At 39.0% G+C, this 18,486-nt stretch overlaps 2 protein-coding genes across 7 annotated transcripts in view; one reads left to right on the top strand and one right to left on the bottom strand.

The window, feature by feature from the left end:
- eif2ak4 (eukaryotic translation initiation factor 2 alpha kinase 4) overlaps window positions 1-15,518 on the top strand; it is a 58,137-nt gene extending 42,619 nt beyond the window's left edge. The window contains exons 32-40 of one of the 3 annotated variants that reach the window (XM_046856513.1): window positions 4,010-4,096; window positions 5,093-5,202; window positions 5,318-5,376; window positions 5,927-6,030; window positions 6,496-6,564; window positions 9,543-9,587; window positions 11,424-11,539; window positions 12,738-12,819; window positions 15,307-15,518. In XM_046856513.1, the coding sequence (XP_046712469.1) occupies window positions 4,010-4,096; window positions 5,093-5,202; window positions 5,318-5,376; window positions 5,927-6,030; window positions 6,496-6,564; window positions 9,543-9,587; window positions 11,424-11,539; window positions 12,738-12,795 (648 nt within the window). In that variant the 3' untranslated portion in view covers window positions 12,796-12,819; window positions 15,307-15,518. Of the gene's footprint in view, window positions 1-4,009; window positions 4,097-5,092; window positions 5,203-5,317; window positions 5,377-5,926; window positions 6,031-6,495; window positions 6,565-9,542; window positions 9,588-11,423; window positions 11,540-12,737; window positions 13,125-13,275 lie in introns of those variants that run through there. The other 2 variants (XM_046856512.1, XM_046856514.1) reach the window with 2 other exon arrangements.
- LOC124390521 (cysteine-rich motor neuron 1 protein-like) overlaps window positions 13,329-18,486 on the bottom strand; it is a 59,767-nt gene continuing 54,609 nt past the window's right edge. For all 4 annotated transcript variants that reach the window (XM_046856515.1, XM_046856517.1, XM_046856518.1 and 1 more), the window contains 2 exons: window positions 16,671-16,843; window positions 13,329-16,277 (listed from right to left, as the gene is read on the bottom strand). In XM_046856515.1, coding sequence (XP_046712471.1) covers window positions 16,086-16,277; window positions 16,671-16,843 — 365 coding nt within the window. In that variant the 3' untranslated portion in view covers window positions 13,329-16,085. The remainder of the gene's footprint in view (window positions 16,278-16,670; window positions 16,844-18,486) is intronic.

Below are 18,486 nucleotides of genomic sequence, written 5' to 3'. Positions count from 1 at the left end.
GAGCGGCAGGTCAAACGTCAGAGAGACCTCATCCATATTTATGATTTGGTGCGGCCCGAATTCAGTGGGAGCACATCTGATTTATTATAAAGAGTTTTATTGGTTCACCTTAACTTGTTCGGCAATTTCATTGGTCTAATGTTACGGGGCTCAGTTTTTTGGTGGCTTGAAACTCAGCCATTAGGGAGGCACAAGCCAGTGCACTCTTAGTGCCAGTCTCAAGCCCGGATAAATGGGGAGGGTTGCTTTAGAAAGGGCATCCAGCGTAAAACGTGCCAAATCGAATATGTGGATCACAAATAAGAATTTCATACCGGATCGGTCGAAGCCCGGATTAACAACGACCGCCACAGGTATCATTAGCCGACAGGGTACTGGTGGAAATTGAGCTACTGTTGGCCGAAGGAGGAAAAGGCGAGGAGGAAGACGTCTACAGAGACGGCAGGGAAATGAGAAGTGTAGGAAAGTGGAGGTTCGGGTTGGTACTTTAAATGTTGGTAGTATGACTGGTAAACGGAGAGAGATAGCTGATATGATGGAGAGGAGAAAGGTAGATATGTTGTGTGTTCAGGAGACCAAGTGGAAAGGGAGTAAGGCCAGGAACATTGGAGGTGGGTTTAAACTGTTCTATCATGGTGTGGATGGAAAGAGAAATGGTGTAGGGGTGATCCAGAAGGAAGAGTACAGTAAAAATGTAGTGGCGGTAAAGAGAGTTTTTGATAGGGTGATGAACGTGAAGCTGGAAGTTGAAGTGATGATGATAAATGTCATCAGTGCTTATGCTCCACAAGTCGGCTGTGAGATGGAGGAGAAGGAAAGATTCTGGAGTGAGTTAGATGAAGTGGTTGATGGTGTACCTAGGAAAGAATAATTGGTGATTGGGGCAGAGTTTAATGGGCATGTAGGTGAAGGGAACAGAGGTGATGAGGAGGTGATGGTAGGTATAGCCTTAAAGAGAGGAATGTGGAAGGGCAGATGGTGGTGGATTTTGCTAAAAGGATAGAAATGGCAGTGGTGAATATGTATTTTAAGAAGAAGGATGATCATAGGGTGACCTATAAGAGTGGAGGAAGGTGCACACAGGTGGCTATGTTCTATGCAGGAGATGCAACCTGAAGGAGATTGGAGACTGTAAGATGTTGGCGGGGAACAGTGTAGCTAGACAGCATCGGATGGTGGTCTGTAGGATTGTTTTGGAGGTGAAGACGAAGAGGAGGAGAGTGAGGACTGAAAGAAGAATAAGATGGTGGAAACTGGAGGAGGAAGTGTGTAGTGTGAGGTTTAGGGAAGAGGTCAGACAGGGGCTCGGTGGTGGTGAAGAGGTGCTGGATGATTGGGAAACTACTGCAGGAGTGATGAGGGTGGCAGCTAGAAAGGTACTTGGTGTGACATCTGGAAATAGAAAGGAAGACAAAGAGACGTGGTGGAATGAGGAAGTGCAGGAGAGCATACGGAGAAAGAGGTTGGCAAAACAGAATTGGGATCGATAGAGTGATGAGAAAAGTAGGCAGGAGTACAAGGTGATGTGGCAGCAGGTAAAAGGCATATGAGGAGCTGTATGAGAGGTTGTTTACTGAGGAAGGAGAAAAGGATTTGTACCGATTGGCCAGAAAGAGGGCCCGAGCTGGGAAGGATGTACTGCAAGTTAGAGCAATAAAGGATGGAGAGGGAAATGTGTTGACTAGTGAGAAGAGTGTGTTGAGAAGGGGGAGGGAGTATTTTGAGCAGCTGATGAATGAGGAAAATCAGAGAGAGAAGGTTGGATGATGTGGAGATGGTGAAGCAAGATGTGGATAGGATTAGTAAGGAGGAAGTGAGAGCAGCGATTAAAAGGATGAAGAGTGGAAAGTCGGTTGGACCAGATGACATACCTGTAGAAGCGTGGAGATGTTTAGGAGAGATGGCAGTGGAGTTTTTAACCAGATTGTTTAAAAAGTTTCTGGAAGGTGAGAAGATGCCTGAGGAATGGAGAAGGAGTGTGCTGGTACCGATCTTTAAGCATAAGGGAGATGTGCAGACCTGCAGTAACTACAGGGGAATTAAGTTGATCAGTCACACCATTAAATTATGGGAAAGAGTAGTGGAAGCCAGGTTGAGAGAAGAGGTGACCATCTGTGAGCAACCGTATGGTTTCATTGCGAGGAACAGCAACACAGATGCCTTATTTGCTTTGAGAATGTTGATGGAGAAGTATAGAGAAGGACAGAAGGAGTTGCATTGTGTGTTTGTGGATATAGAGAAAGCGTACGACGGGGCCAAGAGAGGAGTCGTGGTATTGTATGAGGAAGTCAGGTGTGTCAGAGAAGTATGTGAGGGTGGTGCAGGACATGTATGAGGACAGTGTGACGGCAGTAAAGTGTGCAGTAGGAACGACAGACTGGTTCAGGGTGAAGGTTGGACTGCATCGAGGATTGGCCCTGAGCCCTTTTCTGTTTGCAGTGGTGATGGACAGGTTGACGGACGAGGTCAGACAAGAGTCTCCCTGGACTATAATGTTTGCAGATGATATTGTGATTTGTGGTGAGAGTAGTGAGCAGGTTGAGAAGAGCCTGGAGTGGTGGAGGTATGTGCTGGAGAGAAGGGGAATGAAAGTAGGAGTCAGTAGGAGTAAGACAGAGTACATGTGTGTAAATGAGAGGGAGGGCAGTGGAGTGGTGCGGTTGCAGAGAGAAGAGGTGGAGAAGGTGGAGGACTTCAGGTACCTGGGCTTAACAGTGCAAAGTAATGGAGAGTGTGTTGGAGAAGTGAAGAAAAGAGTGCAGGCAGGGTGGAGTGGGTGGAGAATAGTGACAGGAGTGATTTGTGATAGAAGGGTATCTGCAAGAATGAAAGGGAAAGTTTATAGGACTGTGGTGAGACCTGCAATGTTGTATGTATTAGAGACAGTGGCATTGAGTAAAAGACAGGAGGTGGAGCTGAAGGTAGCAGAGCTGAAGATGTTAAGGTTTTCGTTGGGAGTGACGATGATGGACAAGATTAGAAATGAGTTTATTAGAGGGACAGGTGAGGGAGGCGAGATTGAGATGGTTTATACATATGCAGAGGAGGGACATGAGTTATATTGGTAGAAGAATGCTGAGGATAGAGCCACCAGGTAGGACAAAAAGAGGGAGGCCAAGGAGGAGGTTCATGGATGTGGTGAGGGAAGACATGCAGGTAGTTGGTGTGAAAGAGGCAGATGTAGAGGACAGGGTGGTATGGAGACAGTTAATCCGCTGTGGCGACCCCTAATGCGAGCAGCCAAAAGAAGAAGAAGCTTGTGAAATCGGGAAAAAACTGGGAAAAATCCATGTATTAGCCACTTCATTGTTTAAGCCGCAAGGTTCAAAGCATGGGAAAAACGTAGCGGCTTATAGTCCGGAAAATACAGTAAATAAAATATTGTGTATAATTTTAGAAAATACAGTTAGAAGCATTGTGCTATTAAAAAAAAGTCACGCTGAAGCTATCATGGTGAGTTACCTGTACACACGTAAGTGCCATGACATGGTCAGCTGTTTCCTACCCAAACATGGTGCTGTTCTGTTCATGTCCATTTTAATGGAGCTAATTGGACAGCGCGCTGCATTTGTATGTCTTATCAACCTCTCTTACATGTGTCTGTGTTGCTTGTCAGCTGCGTACCAACACTCGTCATGCAACTTCCTTTTAGTGGCACTTAACATGCTTGTGCACTGATATACATCTGTGTTTTGCCCAAAGCAAATATACAATGGAATCAAAGGACATTTTGGAAATGAAGTCGTTTTAAAATGAATGCAGATTCAGATCAATGGGACCGTGTTGGACAAATAATAAACAGAAGTAACATGTGATCTCTGGTTAATCATTGATGTCACACCTTGATGAGTTTAGTCTGGTTTCAATTTTCCAATATTTTTTCTCTGTAAATGTTTAGAAACTGGCATATTCTCAATATGTTTGTATGTGAGAGAGGTTTAGATGCAATGCTGTTTCCTGTTTAGAGTGGCTGAAGATACATAATACATATTCTGTGTATCTTTTTCAGTCTCAGGAGGCCCTTCTGGATCACTGCAGGCTTGCAGGCAGTACATTCATGGTTCTGGTCTCAGACAAAGAGGGCACCTATGTTAAAGTAAGCTGCAAGAATTTTATTATATTTTTTTTTATTGTGTCAATTGTACACATGCATTAATTATATATTTCTGCTTGTTAGCTTGCCAGGTTTTCATGGGTAGATAATTTGTAAATGTATTTATTATTAGTCTATCAAAGAAGCAAAAGTTAATCTAAGAAACTTAGGCTAAAAAGTTAGCCACATTGATAACTAGGCTTTAAAGTGGTAGCAGATGTATTGCACTTTAGTAATGACTTTAATACAGTCTGAGGGAAATGAACATGTGTATGATTACGCTTTTTATTTGTCTTTGTGCCTTCGACAAAAAAAAAAAAGTCAACAATGTTTTGGCTTTAAGCTGGCGTGTTTTGTCTTCACATCCTGAGTAAATGATATGATTTGTGTCTGGCTAACATCTTTGCTTTCTGTCGACATGTTTAAGCAGAAGAGAGTAAGGATGGCTTTTTGCCAAACATTATATTTTCTGGGTTTAGTTAGTGCCTCCACATGCCCACATGTTCCTGATTAGGAAAGGGTTCTACGTCATCTAATGAAACCTAATCAAAAACAAAAAGCAGAGATTTGTCTACTGAATGTATTTAAAAACTAAACCATTTGAGCCATTCTTAAGATTTATCTAAATATATGTGGCTGCCTGGGATAACCCATAGGATCTGGAATTCTGTCAGAATGATATGAAAAAAAAACCCCCATAAAATATATTTTTTTAAATCGATTATTTTATTTATTATTTTATTTTAATCTTGTCCTACCTAGGTTATGTTTCTGAATAGATCTTGTTGTGTAAGGAGCAAGTTTAAGAAACACAGGCAGTCTACATAGAGAAATTCTGCTAACTGAATGAAATTTCCTCAAACTAAGGTAGTAAGTGGAAGGATAAGCTAGAAGAGGGAAGTGAGTGTCAGGGGGCACGGGTGAGCCAAGCTATACATTTAATCGCTAAGTGGTGGATACAAATGTGGTGTTTTGTTCTTGATTCTTTCTGTGCCTTAGGTAAAATCTTTCGAGAAAGACCGTCAGTTAGAAAAGAGAATACAAGAGACGGACTTGGTGGATCACATCATCCAAAAATGCCGGCCCAAACTCTCTGATGAGAGAAGCCGGTGAGTATAGTTTCTCTGGCTTTATTCTCTACATTGTTTAGCTTAGCAGTCAGCAACACAAAAGGGAAGTTAAAAAGAAAAACCCTTGTTTAACTTTTCTGCTTCCTTGTTCCAGAGAGGTATCGGAGGGAGGGTCTCTCCAGAATCCTAAGGGATCACTCTTGCTAAACTCAGGTATCAGCTTTTCTGCTCAGCCTCTGTTGTTGTTTTGCTTTTTAAGCTGGAGGTTAGTTAAAATAGGCCACACACAGCTCAACAAGAATTTCATTTGAGGTTTGTTTACCTTCATGGCAAATCCTCCAGTGTGTACGCATGCATAAATAGTTGCATACTACACTCTGGGCACCTTAAAAGTTTAAACATAATGAGGAGACTTTATAAGCCTCTGTTGTACAGTTTTGGCGGAATAATTGATTGGCTCGTGCTCTGTTATTCAACGATTTTACAGTGACTCACTTGCATAAAGCAACAAAGCTGACAACAAAAAAATGAACTCAAGAATGAGTTTTTGAATGATTGTAGGAGTTAGATCTTATCCATCAGATAAACTGAGTACATTTTGGAATTGATCTAAACAGGGTCAAGCTCTTAGCACGGTCAAATGTCAAATTTCCTAAAAGTATATTTTAAGCGTTTTTGCAGCACACACATTATTAACAAGCTCTAGATATCCATCCTATGTCTTCTATTTTTATTTATTTTTTTAAAGTGCACTGTATTTCAGGGTCATCGGAGCAGCACGGGGGAGGTGCAACAATGAACATGAATGTAAACCTGGTTACTCCGGACAAGGTTTCAGCCAGCACACGACGCCGCTATGAGACACAGGTATCAGCAAAAGTACAGCGAGGTCCAGATATGCCAACATTCAATCTGGTGTTCCTCCAGCTCCTTCACTGACTCTCTCTTCAGCCATGCACAGTAAACACTGCACTTAAAAATACATGTCTTCAAGTCCTCACACCATTCTTAGATCCAAACAAGGTGTAAACCTCGCAGTTCCACATCTCTCCCATGTCAATAGCCTGCAAGCAGCCCCAGCTGCCACTGCCGCAGTCGTATGGGGTAAATTTGCATATCTGCCTTCAGCAAGGGGTTAGGGAGTATGAAGTGTTCTTTACTGACATTTCCATCACAGACTCCCCCCAGTGCATGCAAAATATTCATGGACTCCTCTCAATTCTTAAGACAGAACTAAACACTTCATTGCTTTTTTCTTATACATGAGAATAAAAGCATCCAATATTCATGTTTATTGTGATCAAGGAAGAAGTGTTTTTTCTTTTCTTCTAGATACAAACCAGATTGCAAAATCTTGGCAACAATTTGCAGAACAAGAGTAATGACATCGAGGTGTTGGCAGTAAGTGAATGTTATTTAGTTTTCTTTTTTTCTGTTTGATTTCCTTTTTTATTTTTAACATTAAATAATTTTTGTTTTGGACGGGGATTAGGTCAATAGCTGTGTTTACATGTAAAAAATCATTTTAATAATCAGATTATTGCAATTAGAATGAAAGCACAATTCAGAGTAAACAGTTGGAGTAAACTGAGGTAATTCTGAATGAAACTAGTATCTAATTGAACATATCTAATGTGGCTAGTCAGTTTTAATAATCCATGAAATAGAAGAATATAGGCCATGTAAACCTGTATGGGTCTGAGTTGGTTCGTGAGTGTTTCTCACTATACACCCTTGCAATAAAATGGTCCTGTATGACTGTAACATTGAAGAAAATATTTAGATTGTAATATTTGTAATAATAATTATGAGGGTGGATTGGTGCAAGAAACCAACTGCTATTGCAGCAAAATCAGGGGTAATTTAGCATCTCCAGTACTGTGCAAAAGTTTTAGGCAGGTGTGAAAAAATAAGTAAGAATGCTTTTGTGTTAAAATGTGTTAATAGTTTTAATTAATTAATTATTTAATAAATTCATTTATAATATATATATATATATATATATATATTTATTTATTTTGTTACACCTCACTCTTACAAAATCCCTGACTTTGTGCAAATGTACAAACTGTGCAAGCCTAAGAATTGAAATCCAAATGGTACAGTGGAACCCCGTTGTACGAGCAACCTATAGTACGAGCAAACGGAGATACGAGCAAACTCGCTCGCAAAATTTTACCCTGTTTCATGAGCAAATTTCGAAGGCACCAGCAATCCCACGCTGCCGGTTCCCGTAACTGTGGCAGCGGGGGCGTGGCCGAGCGGTGTTTTGTGAATGGAGGACGGGTCCGGGAGCAGATAGGCAGGGGATTGCCTCACCTGAAGTTAATGTGACCTAATGATTGTTCTCTTTTTTCAAGTGATCAGAGGGTGCATTTAAGGAGGAGAGCGCGTGTGTCTGTGTCTGTGTGTGTGTGTGTGCGCGCACGTGCGCGCGCGTGGGGCACTAAGTAGACCAACACAAAAAAAAAACAAATAAAAAAATAAAAGTAGCTCCCGTATTCATACGCTCTCCCACAGTAACTGTTTTTAGTTATATATTTTTATTTCACTAGAAATCTTGAAAAATGTCTCCCAAGAAAATCAGTGATGGTGCTGTGAAAACGAAAGTAAATAGAATTACCATGGAAACCGAGGAGTTTACGAGCGTGGTGCGCGTCTCACACTCGCAATCAACCACTACCACATAAGTAAGTGTTAAATTATGTGTATATTATGGTACTTTGCAGTGTATTTGTTTTTAAAAATAGGCTACAAATAGTTTTTAAGTGCAGAAATAAGCGATCGGATGAGATCTCGGAACGGATTAAATCACTTTTACATTCATTCCTATGGGGAAGATTAGTTCGAACTTACGAGCAAATGGACACACGAGCAATTTTCAAGAACGAATTATGCTCATACAACGGGGTTCCACTGTAGTCATACCAAATATTGATTTTGATTTAGATTTGTCTTTTGTTTGCTCACTGGGCATTTTGTAAATTGATCAAAATAAACAGATAAAATAAATCTTTTTGAAAGCTTTCTTTACAGCATTTCTTCACTCCTGCCTAAACGGTTTGCACAGTACTGTATAGGCAATACTTTTACTAGAAAAGTTCTGAGTTTTATTATCCCTGTGCATTAACTTATCATTTCAATGCCTTTTAATCTTGGTAAAATAATGTGATTAGAAAAGGCCTTTTGCTTATGCAGTCACAAACATTCCTTGTGTTTCTGTTTAATAATTACAGTCGGGTTCCCAAGTAGCGCAACAAATGTGTTTTTCAGCCCATCATTTGCAGTGCACAATTGCAAATCCATCAGTAGCACAACCAGGTGCCACAACCATCAGTAGCAGGGCACCGATAAAGAAAACTTGTTCTGTTAGCCACAGCTACACTAGCCAATCGTGGGCAAAAAACAATTTGGTTTAACCTTACCTAAGATTCTCTACATTTCTCAGTTCAGGATATAAAAAGTTGTTTTTATGACCATTTGATTTAAAGTGTTTACTGTGCAACTTTCAAAGTATACTACTTACTGAGTCTACATTGTCCAATCATTCTAAATTGTGGACTTTTAATGTGTACCAAAGCTGTGTTCAGCTTTAGATTGCTACTTGCAGTTGGAAAAAACAAATAAAACAGGTCCTTGCACATTGTATTCATTTGTTTTTTGAATTGCAGTTGAAAAACAAAGTTGAAAAAACAAAAGCCATTTGCACAAATGAAAAATATTATTATAAAAACTAAAGTAAAATATTAACAGTTTGCAGACAATCTAGAGGAGCATGGTGTGGGCCAGACGGGGCCGGAGAACATTCTGCAACGAGTTTCCGAAGATTTTGCATGTTAAATTCACATTAAGTTCTCCGAGCAAGCCAGAATGTTCGAATGAACGCATTGATGGATTATGAACTCACTGTTCAATCAGTTATTTTACATCCTGGTTATTCAAGTGTACAAACAAAACTCATAATAATAAATGTAAAAAAAAGATTATAAGAAACTATAAATGAGGCATATTGATTTAATTGTTTGTTTTTCATTTAAGAAAAAAACAAAACAAAAAAAGTATACATGGAAAAAAACAATCTAATTACCAAAATCCTATATTTGTTGCCTCTGAAACTAAGTCTCAGTTCACCAGAGCACTATAACAATTGTCCAATTATTTGTGTGCATTACAGACCTGTTTTTGCTACCTGTTCTTTACAGTAACTAATCTTAACTCAGTGGAACTTGGCTTAGTCATCCAAGAGATGCTAAGACCCTTTGGGAATTTTCATTCGAACTGGTAGTGTGTGTATGCTGATAGTGTGTGTTGTGTATACAGCACGTCCTAGATTAGACTCCATTGTGTCTGCAAAAGTAAAATTTTCCATTTACTTTTAGGTTGACTTGTCCAAGGAGACCCTCATCAACTTCCTGTCTCTGGAGGTTTGTATTTGCTAGCCATTATAATAAGCTGTTGCAAGTCAATGAACTGAATTCCAGCAGAACAGAGTGGTGGGAAAAGTTTTGTTGGCACATAAACAGGAAAATTGAGGGGATCCTGTCTGATATGCACAGTATATAGGAAACGTGTCTTGGAGGTGTTTGCATTCTTGTTGTGAGGGGAAACCCCTGTCCTCTAGTTGCTTTTCCATTTCATTCTCAGCATTGATTGAGCCACTTGAGCAGAACGGGAGGAAAAAGAGGGAGATTGTCCAGCTGCCAGAGCTGGGTGGTGGAAAAGAATCTGCCGGTCTTTGTTTGAATAAGAAAAAAAAAAGTAGAGCTAATGCGGTTTCAAGAAATATAAGTCCAGATGAGAAAATGTAATTGACGCAGGCTGACGTACTACACAGAATGAATGGATGTCTTGTCCTCAAAAACACACAGAGCAGTGGTGCATAGGAAAGTATGAAAAGGAACTATGTGGGTTTAAAGCACAAAACAATACATAATGATCGAACCTATTACCTCAGGAAACCAAAGCCGAAAGGTGAATAAATCGAGCCTCTTATTAAAACACCACACCTCGTTTATTACCATTTTGTGTAAATATCTACTTGTATTACTAATGGTGGTAGTGAATAGTTATGTCTGTGTTACAGTTTGTAATATACCAATCCACAATTTGACTATTATATATTTCAGACTTTCCCACAGTTATGTTCACTACTTAGTATAATGAATGGGGGATTTAATCCAGGACTGGATTAAGTTTTAATATCAATAATTCTATAATATTTGCAGGTGAGATTTAGGTAAGAAAAATGCACACTCACTAGATATATTATTTTGAACACCATATTACTACTGGGTAGCTTTTCAAAGCTTCACAACATGGATTTCACAAAATAAAGACATTCCTTTGAAATTCTGATCCATGTCGAAAGGGTTGCATCGTTGAACTGTTGCAGAGTTGATCTCCAATTCTATAACATTCCGAAGGTGCTCTGTTACATTTTTCCTAAAATGAACTCATTGTTCATGAAATCATTTATGAGATGACTTGTACGTTGTGACTAAGCACATTATCATGCCATTTATAAGATGGTAACATTCAGCCTGCTGGTGCATCCATATTTTAACACATGGCAGGTTGGGTTCATGAATTTGTGCTATTGGCACTAAACTCTGACTCTTCCATCTGCATGTCTCAGCAAAAATCAGGAATCTTTAACTCCCGGATTTCTTGAACCTAGTGGGGTCTTCAGATGTTGTAGCTCATATGTTTGATATTTTCTGCTCAGGACAGTTGTAAAGAGTGTTTTTTTTCTTCAGATAATAGGATATCTGTCCTGTCAGCTCAAAGCATGCTGACCATTCTCCTTTGACCTGTGCCAGAGATGGTTGTGCATGACCAGCCTGTCTGGCCCCAACAACCATGTCAAGTCACGGAGATTCAATTTCTCTGTTATTCTGATCGTTGATGTGAACATTGACTAAAGCTCTTGACCCGTACCTCCAAAACTTAATGCATTGAATGAATGAGCAGCTATACATGTGTTCGTAATAAAGTGTCTGGTGAGCATATATGTTTAGATCTATAGTATCCCAAGTATTAGAAGTAAACAATATATTGCATGTGATTACAGTTAAACAGATTAAAAAGATCCTGAAGAAAACAAGTGGTCTGCCTGTGGTAATTGGTTGTTATAATCAAAATATTATGCAGGAATTATTTCTAGTAAATCAAAATGTTGAAGTACATGAAGTTTTGCTGAAAACCATTTAAAGAAATAAGTGAGCCAACTGTGCCCCCTTTGCTCTTTCTTAATCATGCAGTTTGAAGGAGAGGAGCAGTTCAACATCAGCGTTAAACAATTACTGATGCACCTGCCCAAGCAGCGCTATCTTAAATCCATCTGTGAAGAGATCCACCGTTTCAAGATGATTAAAAGGTAAAAGAAAAAAAAAGAAGAAGCTCATCTATGAAATTGTCAGTCATGCCACTCGAGGGATCATACCAGTGTTATTCATTCACCCAGCCACTCACCCAACAAGTGCTCATTCAAGAAACAACCCATCTAACCAAGCAAACCCACCCACCCACCCACAAATCTAAGCCCCTCTACCCACACATCTATCCAACCAGGCCACCCAGCTAACCAAATATCCACCATACTAGTCAACAATATATCTTTCCAATAATCCAGCTGCCCATCCACCCACTAATACCCCCACACCCCCACTCTCCTGTAAATGCTTTATCCTGGTCAGCTTGTACCTACTGTAACTGCTTTACATTCATAATCAATGTCTATACTGGGAACATTGGATGTGAAATCGTGCCACACACATGCAATGCACACATGCTTACAATATTATCTTATGCTTGCATGTTTTTGGAAGTTTGGGAAACCAGTGATTTCAGAAAATACCCACACAGACATATGGGTAGAATGTGAACCTTTCCAGCGGAAGATTTAATACTTACCTTTATTTATCATGGGAAACTATTTTCTTTATAGAAAACTAAAATATTTACCAGAATTTTTGTGAAGTAAGCTTACAGGACCACTGCTCTGCAGATATTTGAATTTTCACCAGCTTTTTTGCAGGAAAGCTTCAATAATTATCTGGTTCCGTTGTGTTTGGTCAACATATATTCATTTATATCTAAATGTATCTAAAACTGGTTTCCTCACACAAGACCTCATTTAGAAGTTTGTCAGTTCTACGCAAGTTTCGATTTCCTAACAGATAGAGAGAAATCTACCAATCTAGAGTTTTTACATCATTTAATAGAAAATTCATTTAATCAGTATGACTAAGCATCATTTGTCCACCTCTAGGATTCTCCATAGATTAGATAGACCTTGTTTGTTTGATTCAACTGTCTTGCCGGGTCTTTGTGAAGTCATGTTTGCAATAAATTAGCATAAGATAAGAACAATGGTGCTATTGTATGCATTTTGCTACATTTGGGGATTAATGATTCTTTGAATAACAGGAAATAAGATATTTACAGCTTTACCTGACCAACCGAATTGATCCATATCAAACATTGTTCAGTGGCCACTTTTTCAAGTATAACAATGTTTATATTTGGAAAAGTAACCATTGAAATCTCAATGTACTCAATGTTTTTCTTTGCAGGGTTGCAGTTGTTGTCTTGTACAGTTACAGAGATGACTACTACAAGATTCTTCTTTAACCTAGACAATGTCCTTCATTCTAGGTAATTATTTTCCAAGGACTCTTTAAGGACTGAAATTAAGTTTGTTCATTTGAGAGCGGGGGTCTTTTTTACTGGCAATGACTTCAGTTTACATTTCTACCAAAGGAACAAATTATCCATTGTCATAGTGGTCCAGTAATGATTACCAGCTTTGAGCCTCTGGATTATATAATTCTCAAGTGTGGATTCTCTCCATAGTGATATGTCAATCTTTATTTTCCAAAACAGAGATCTGTTTTTTGAGGATTTCAAAAGTGTTACTACTTGATGTATTATAAATGCTGAAATAAATACATTAAAATAGGTATTTTTCCTTACAAATGTGCTTTATTTTAAAGGTGTATGTAACATTTTATGGCTCAGTTAGCAACATATATTGGAAGTAGGGGGTTATGGATTGGCATAGATCTTTGTCTTACAAATTAAAGTGTCTTTTTTTCTCTCTCTCTCTCTCAGTGGGTAGCAGAAGCAATAAAATAGCTTGAAAATAAACACTTAAGACCCATGGATCACACAGTGATATACAGCATTTATTCCTTTTCAAAACAAAAAAAAGCAGATAGACATGAAAATGGTTTACAAAATTAACAATGTACAGCAGCTTTGGCTACTATGGTTTCTGTCAACATCCAAACAGCACAAATTTCTTGGTACGCAAACTATAGTTCAGTATTAATAAATAAACTGTTTTGAAAAAATAAATAATGTACTCTATCTATGGTTTATCTACCTTTTTACATTTAAGAAATACAACACTAGAATGGCCATTATTATCATAATTTAAAGCCAACAGCTATAAAGCTGATCTAAAATTGTTCTTGCTTTTTGTTTTGCCCCTCTCCCACATTATAGTTTCAAGCCCCCCATTGCAACACTCCTTATGGAAAAAAAGATCCTAGCAAAAAAACTGAGTCAAATTGTCCTGTGAATGTATTGTGTAACGCTTGGCAGTAAATCCCAAATAGAAACACTGTTTACTGAAGCAGTTTTACCATCCTGATATGAACGTGAAATCCCTGTCCATGCATCAGTCTTTCCTGGAATATTTTGCACATTTTTGGTAAGCAGCTGACCCTAATAATACCTGCTGCCTTTTTCTGCATCAGCCATGTGCATAGTAATACTGCAGGAACCAAAACTGTATAAGACTTGATATTTATTTTGATAGTCCAGTATTGCAATGGCCACAAATAGTTAGATCTGATTTACAGAGTTATCATCTAGCTATATCTCTTGTAGGCTACAGGGAAAAAAAAGAAATATCCTAAAATATTGTGAGCTTATTGTCAGTGCACTCAATGATTTTAATCAATGGCTGACAAACGTTTTTTTTGGCATACCGTACTTTTTAGATAGATTCTGACCCACATAGGTTGTAATGTAATGGATTTTTAGTCTAGGTTCTTAACCATCACATTTTACTACTTAAAGAAGCCATAAAATAAACCATCAGGTCACTAAGACTACAATTAATATACTTAAAGGTAAAATGAAAATAGACATAAACCAGAGTCTGAATATCCGGTCATCTTGAAGGGTGCTGATAATTCAGATTCTGCTTTTTGTTCAATGTACACTCACCCAGCCACTTTATCAGGAGCATAGGTACATACATGGATTAAATTTGATGAAAATCAATCACGTCAGAGCAGCGCAATGCAAAAAATCATTCAAATGCAGCTCATGAGGTTCCGTTTTCAGAAGGTTTCCTTCAAACATGACAATTGGGGAAAATTGTCTGAGCCATGCAGGCTGGTTTCAGTATTTTAGAAACTGGTGACCTGGGATTTTCACACAATGGAGATTAGACAGAACGGTTCAGAAAACATAAACCATTCAGAGTTGCATTGGCAAAAAATAGAGGAGAGTGAAAAATGGCTGAATTTGTTTGAGGGAAGCCTAAAGTACCGCAAATAAACACTCCTCACAAATATGGTAAGCAGGAAAAGTGTAAAGTTGAACCTCGATATTCGCAACTTTTCATTTGGAACCGGACAAAGAGTAACTCGCGAAAAATCTGATAGTTCGTGAGAAGCCGCGAGTGGCTCTAAAGTTCGGCATAACATTTCAAAACAGAGTTTGTACTAATAAATTACATAAAATGTTTGAAAAACTATTATTGTATTATTAATTTAAAGTAGTAAATAAAATATTTATGGCAACAAAACATTTCTTGAGTTTACAGTATATGTACAATTCCCCTTGAAAAAGGAAACATCAAAAGGAGAGAGTCAAAACCTCACAATTTTTTATTACTCGTGAGGGGTCATAGGACGTAACCCCCACGAGTATCGAAGTTGCACTGTGTCAAAATGCAAAACGGATCAAATCTTAAGGTGAATGGGCTCCAACAGCAGACGACCACATTGAGCTCCATTACTGTCTGATAAGAAGAAAGATCTGAGATTTTAGTGGTCACTGATAGTTTAAGATGAGAGAAAAGATCAGAATATTGATTTATTTTTTTTTAATTCAATACAATCGCAGGTGATCAGCAGTTTCTGAAACCTCAAACCAGCGCATCAGCCCCCAGCACACCATGCCATTGACAAGTCAGTGAGAAATTTTTCCCTGATGACCAAGATCACTTTTTCCTCCTGTACTGATGGCAAAACTCAAACTGGATCTGGATAATTTTATGCACTGGCTGATTGGATATTTGCTGTATGCAGGTGTTCCGAATAAAATTGGTCATGAATATAGTTTAGTCAAAGTAATTTCCAGTCTATTCATTATTACCCTGCCAAAGTCCACGAACGAATCAGCCAAAAAGCTGCCCTCCAATCTGGGTCACTGTATATACCCCAGCCAAGTTTTGCCTGAGCAAAACTCAAAGCTTGGTTGTAAACTTCTAGCATAAAGTGTTAGAAAGGATAGATCCAAATAAGTAAATTGGAATTGTTACAGAAGTCTGTTGCAATGTTCGGTTAAAGTTTTCATAAACTCACTCTCAGCTTTTTTCCAGAGTGGGCCGTTATTGAGTCATTTTCAAATAAGTATGCTTTCCTCTCCTATTGCTCCTAAAAGCTTTATATGGGAAGAATTTACCGTTCGAAAAAGGGGGGTTGGGGGTAGATGGCAATATAATAAAGTAAGATGCATGGTTTCATAATAATCCTTCTTTCCTCCACTGGACACCAAAGATCTCTCTCAAGGGAAGGCAGAAGAATCCTTGGCATGTGGTTTGAGTTGCTCTGTGAGCTTCATGGATACTTATGAAACCAATAGAGATGAAAGGAAATTTCCTGTAGTCCCAGCAGGAGACCTTAACGCTGGACTCTCACATGTCCGTTGCTCAGCTTGGCCCGGGGGATGCTGATCCGCTCCCCATAGGTTGAACTCGCGCTTGGCGAGGAGGTCATGCTGCAGTCGTTCTTCACGCTCTGCAGCTTGTTCTCCTTGGACGGCTCAGTGTACACAACCAAGCTCTTGTTCACATGCTTCTTCAGGATCACAGTCTACGGAGGAAAAAGGAAAGCACCAAACAGCTTCATTAAGGAACACTGCAAACCCTGCAAGCTTTTCAAAGAAGTATGTCTGAGTGTCTAACATTTAGAAGGAAAATAATAAATACATTCCCCTACAAACAAGATGAGTGATGAGATGCTTTTAACAATGTTCTTGTAATAGATCTCTGTTTGCATTATTAATGACAAAGAAATCCATACATTCCATTTACAGCTGCACAATATGACGTATTCATAAACAAGTACTCAAGGTCAGTCTTCATCCATTTGGGGATCTCGTGATTTACTACGTCAATAATGTTTTTTTCTTGGTCTGTCCGACAGAAATATGACCACTTGCTAGCTGTAAAAGACTGTAGAAACAATTCCTTAGACCATGCTTACCTTTTTGGGTGCATCATAGCAGGACATCTGCACACAGTTTTTCTTCTTGTTAATGAGAAGCGCCACAATAAAAAAAACAACTATAGACATGAGGAGGGCGGCCAGAATCCAGGCTACTGATTGGTAAATGTGGGAGATCTCCATCTTGGCCAGAACATCCTCATCTAGATTACCTATTCAAGAAAGACGAGAGTTTTGTGTCACATATACTAATATTTTAATATTACAATGTTCATGTTCTAATCTATTAATCGAATCCTTTGGGGCTTCAACGCCACTTAGATGTGCCAACATTGCTAACAGGAAAATACGAGCAGTCGGAAAAAAAAAAAAAGAAGAAAAATTATATTTTCCACAAATACCCTGGCATTAACCCCCAAAATGTTTGGTGTCACCAAGCAGCAGTAGAAAAACAGTGAGAAAGTTTATTGTGAAATCTACTTAAAATGTGGGATGAGACTGGATATTGTTAATACCGTATTTTTCGGACTATAAGCCACTACGTTTTTCTCACGTTTTGAACCCCGCGGCTTAAACAACGAAGCGGCTTATTTATGATTTTTTCCTGGGTTTTTCCTGGTTTCACAAACTTCAAGCCAAAAAACTGAACCCCATAACATTAGACCAATGAAATTTCCGAACGGAAACGAAAAAAAAACGTTCTGAGCTGCACGGCATCGGGAGAAAAATTTTTTTTTTTTTAAACGCACAACGATGATAAAAGATAAACTCCCGAGAGTAATAGTTGTGAAAGGAAGGAGGAAGACAGTGAACAATGACTTTCTTGGTCGGCTACTGTTTAGATACAAGCCGTTGTAACGCGTTGAGTCAGGGTGAAGGGAGCGCTCGCTAACTCCAGTTGCAACAGAAATCATATAAGCACAGACACGTTTCCAAAACTCGTGCTTTTTTATTTTTCTTGGCAACAGCGTTACGGGTTAGTCAAAGAAACTTAAAAATGAGCATCAGAAAATAATAAGGACATATTCCTTGGTCTTGCACACATGCAGTAATAGAGGAAAAATGCTGCGGCAGGCTATTCCCAAAATGCCGCTCTGCTCTTAAAGGAGCCACAACATATTTTACCCGTTACACCGTGTAACAGACACTGTCTTTCGTTAAAGCCTGTGTAAAGTTCATTAGTTTCAGTGTAGACACGCTTATAGACAGGTGCGGCTTATTTATGTTTAAAATTAAATCTTAAAATCTTTGTCAAATTCAGTGGGTGCGGCTTGTATATGGGTGCACTACAGTGCATACAGTGAGGAACACTTGTTTTTGCCCCCATTTTTCATGAGTTGAGCTTAAAGATCTAAGACTTTTTCTATGTACACAAAAGGCCTATTTCTGTCAAATATTGTTTACAAATCTGTCTAAATCTGTTATTGAGCACTAAGATAATCCATCCACCTCAAAGGTGTGGGATATCAAGATGCTGATTAGACAGCATGATTATTGCACAGGTGTGCTTTAGGCTAATCACAATAAAGGCCAATCTAAAATGTGCAGTTTTATCACACAGCACGATGCCAGATGTCGCACTCATAGAAGTTTTGAGGAAGCGTGCTGGCATGCTGACATGCAGGAATGTCCACCAGAGCTGTTGCCTGTAAATTAAAATTTCTCTACCAAAAGCCGTCTCCAGAAGGCGTTTCACAGAATTTGGCAGTACATACAACCAGCCTCACAACCGCAGACCACGTGTAACCACACCAGCCCAGGACCTCCACATCCAGTATCTTCACCTCTAAGATTGTCTGAGACCAGCCACCTGGATGGCTGCTGCAACAATTAGTTTGCATAACCAAAGAATTTT

This window comes from Silurus meridionalis, chromosome 8 (assembly GCF_014805685.1).
Source record: "Silurus meridionalis isolate SWU-2019-XX chromosome 8, ASM1480568v1, whole genome shotgun sequence".
Classification (NCBI taxonomy): Eukaryota; Metazoa; Chordata; class Actinopteri; order Siluriformes; family Siluridae; genus Silurus; species Silurus meridionalis.
This window is presented reverse-complemented; position numbering and strand designations above follow the sequence as displayed.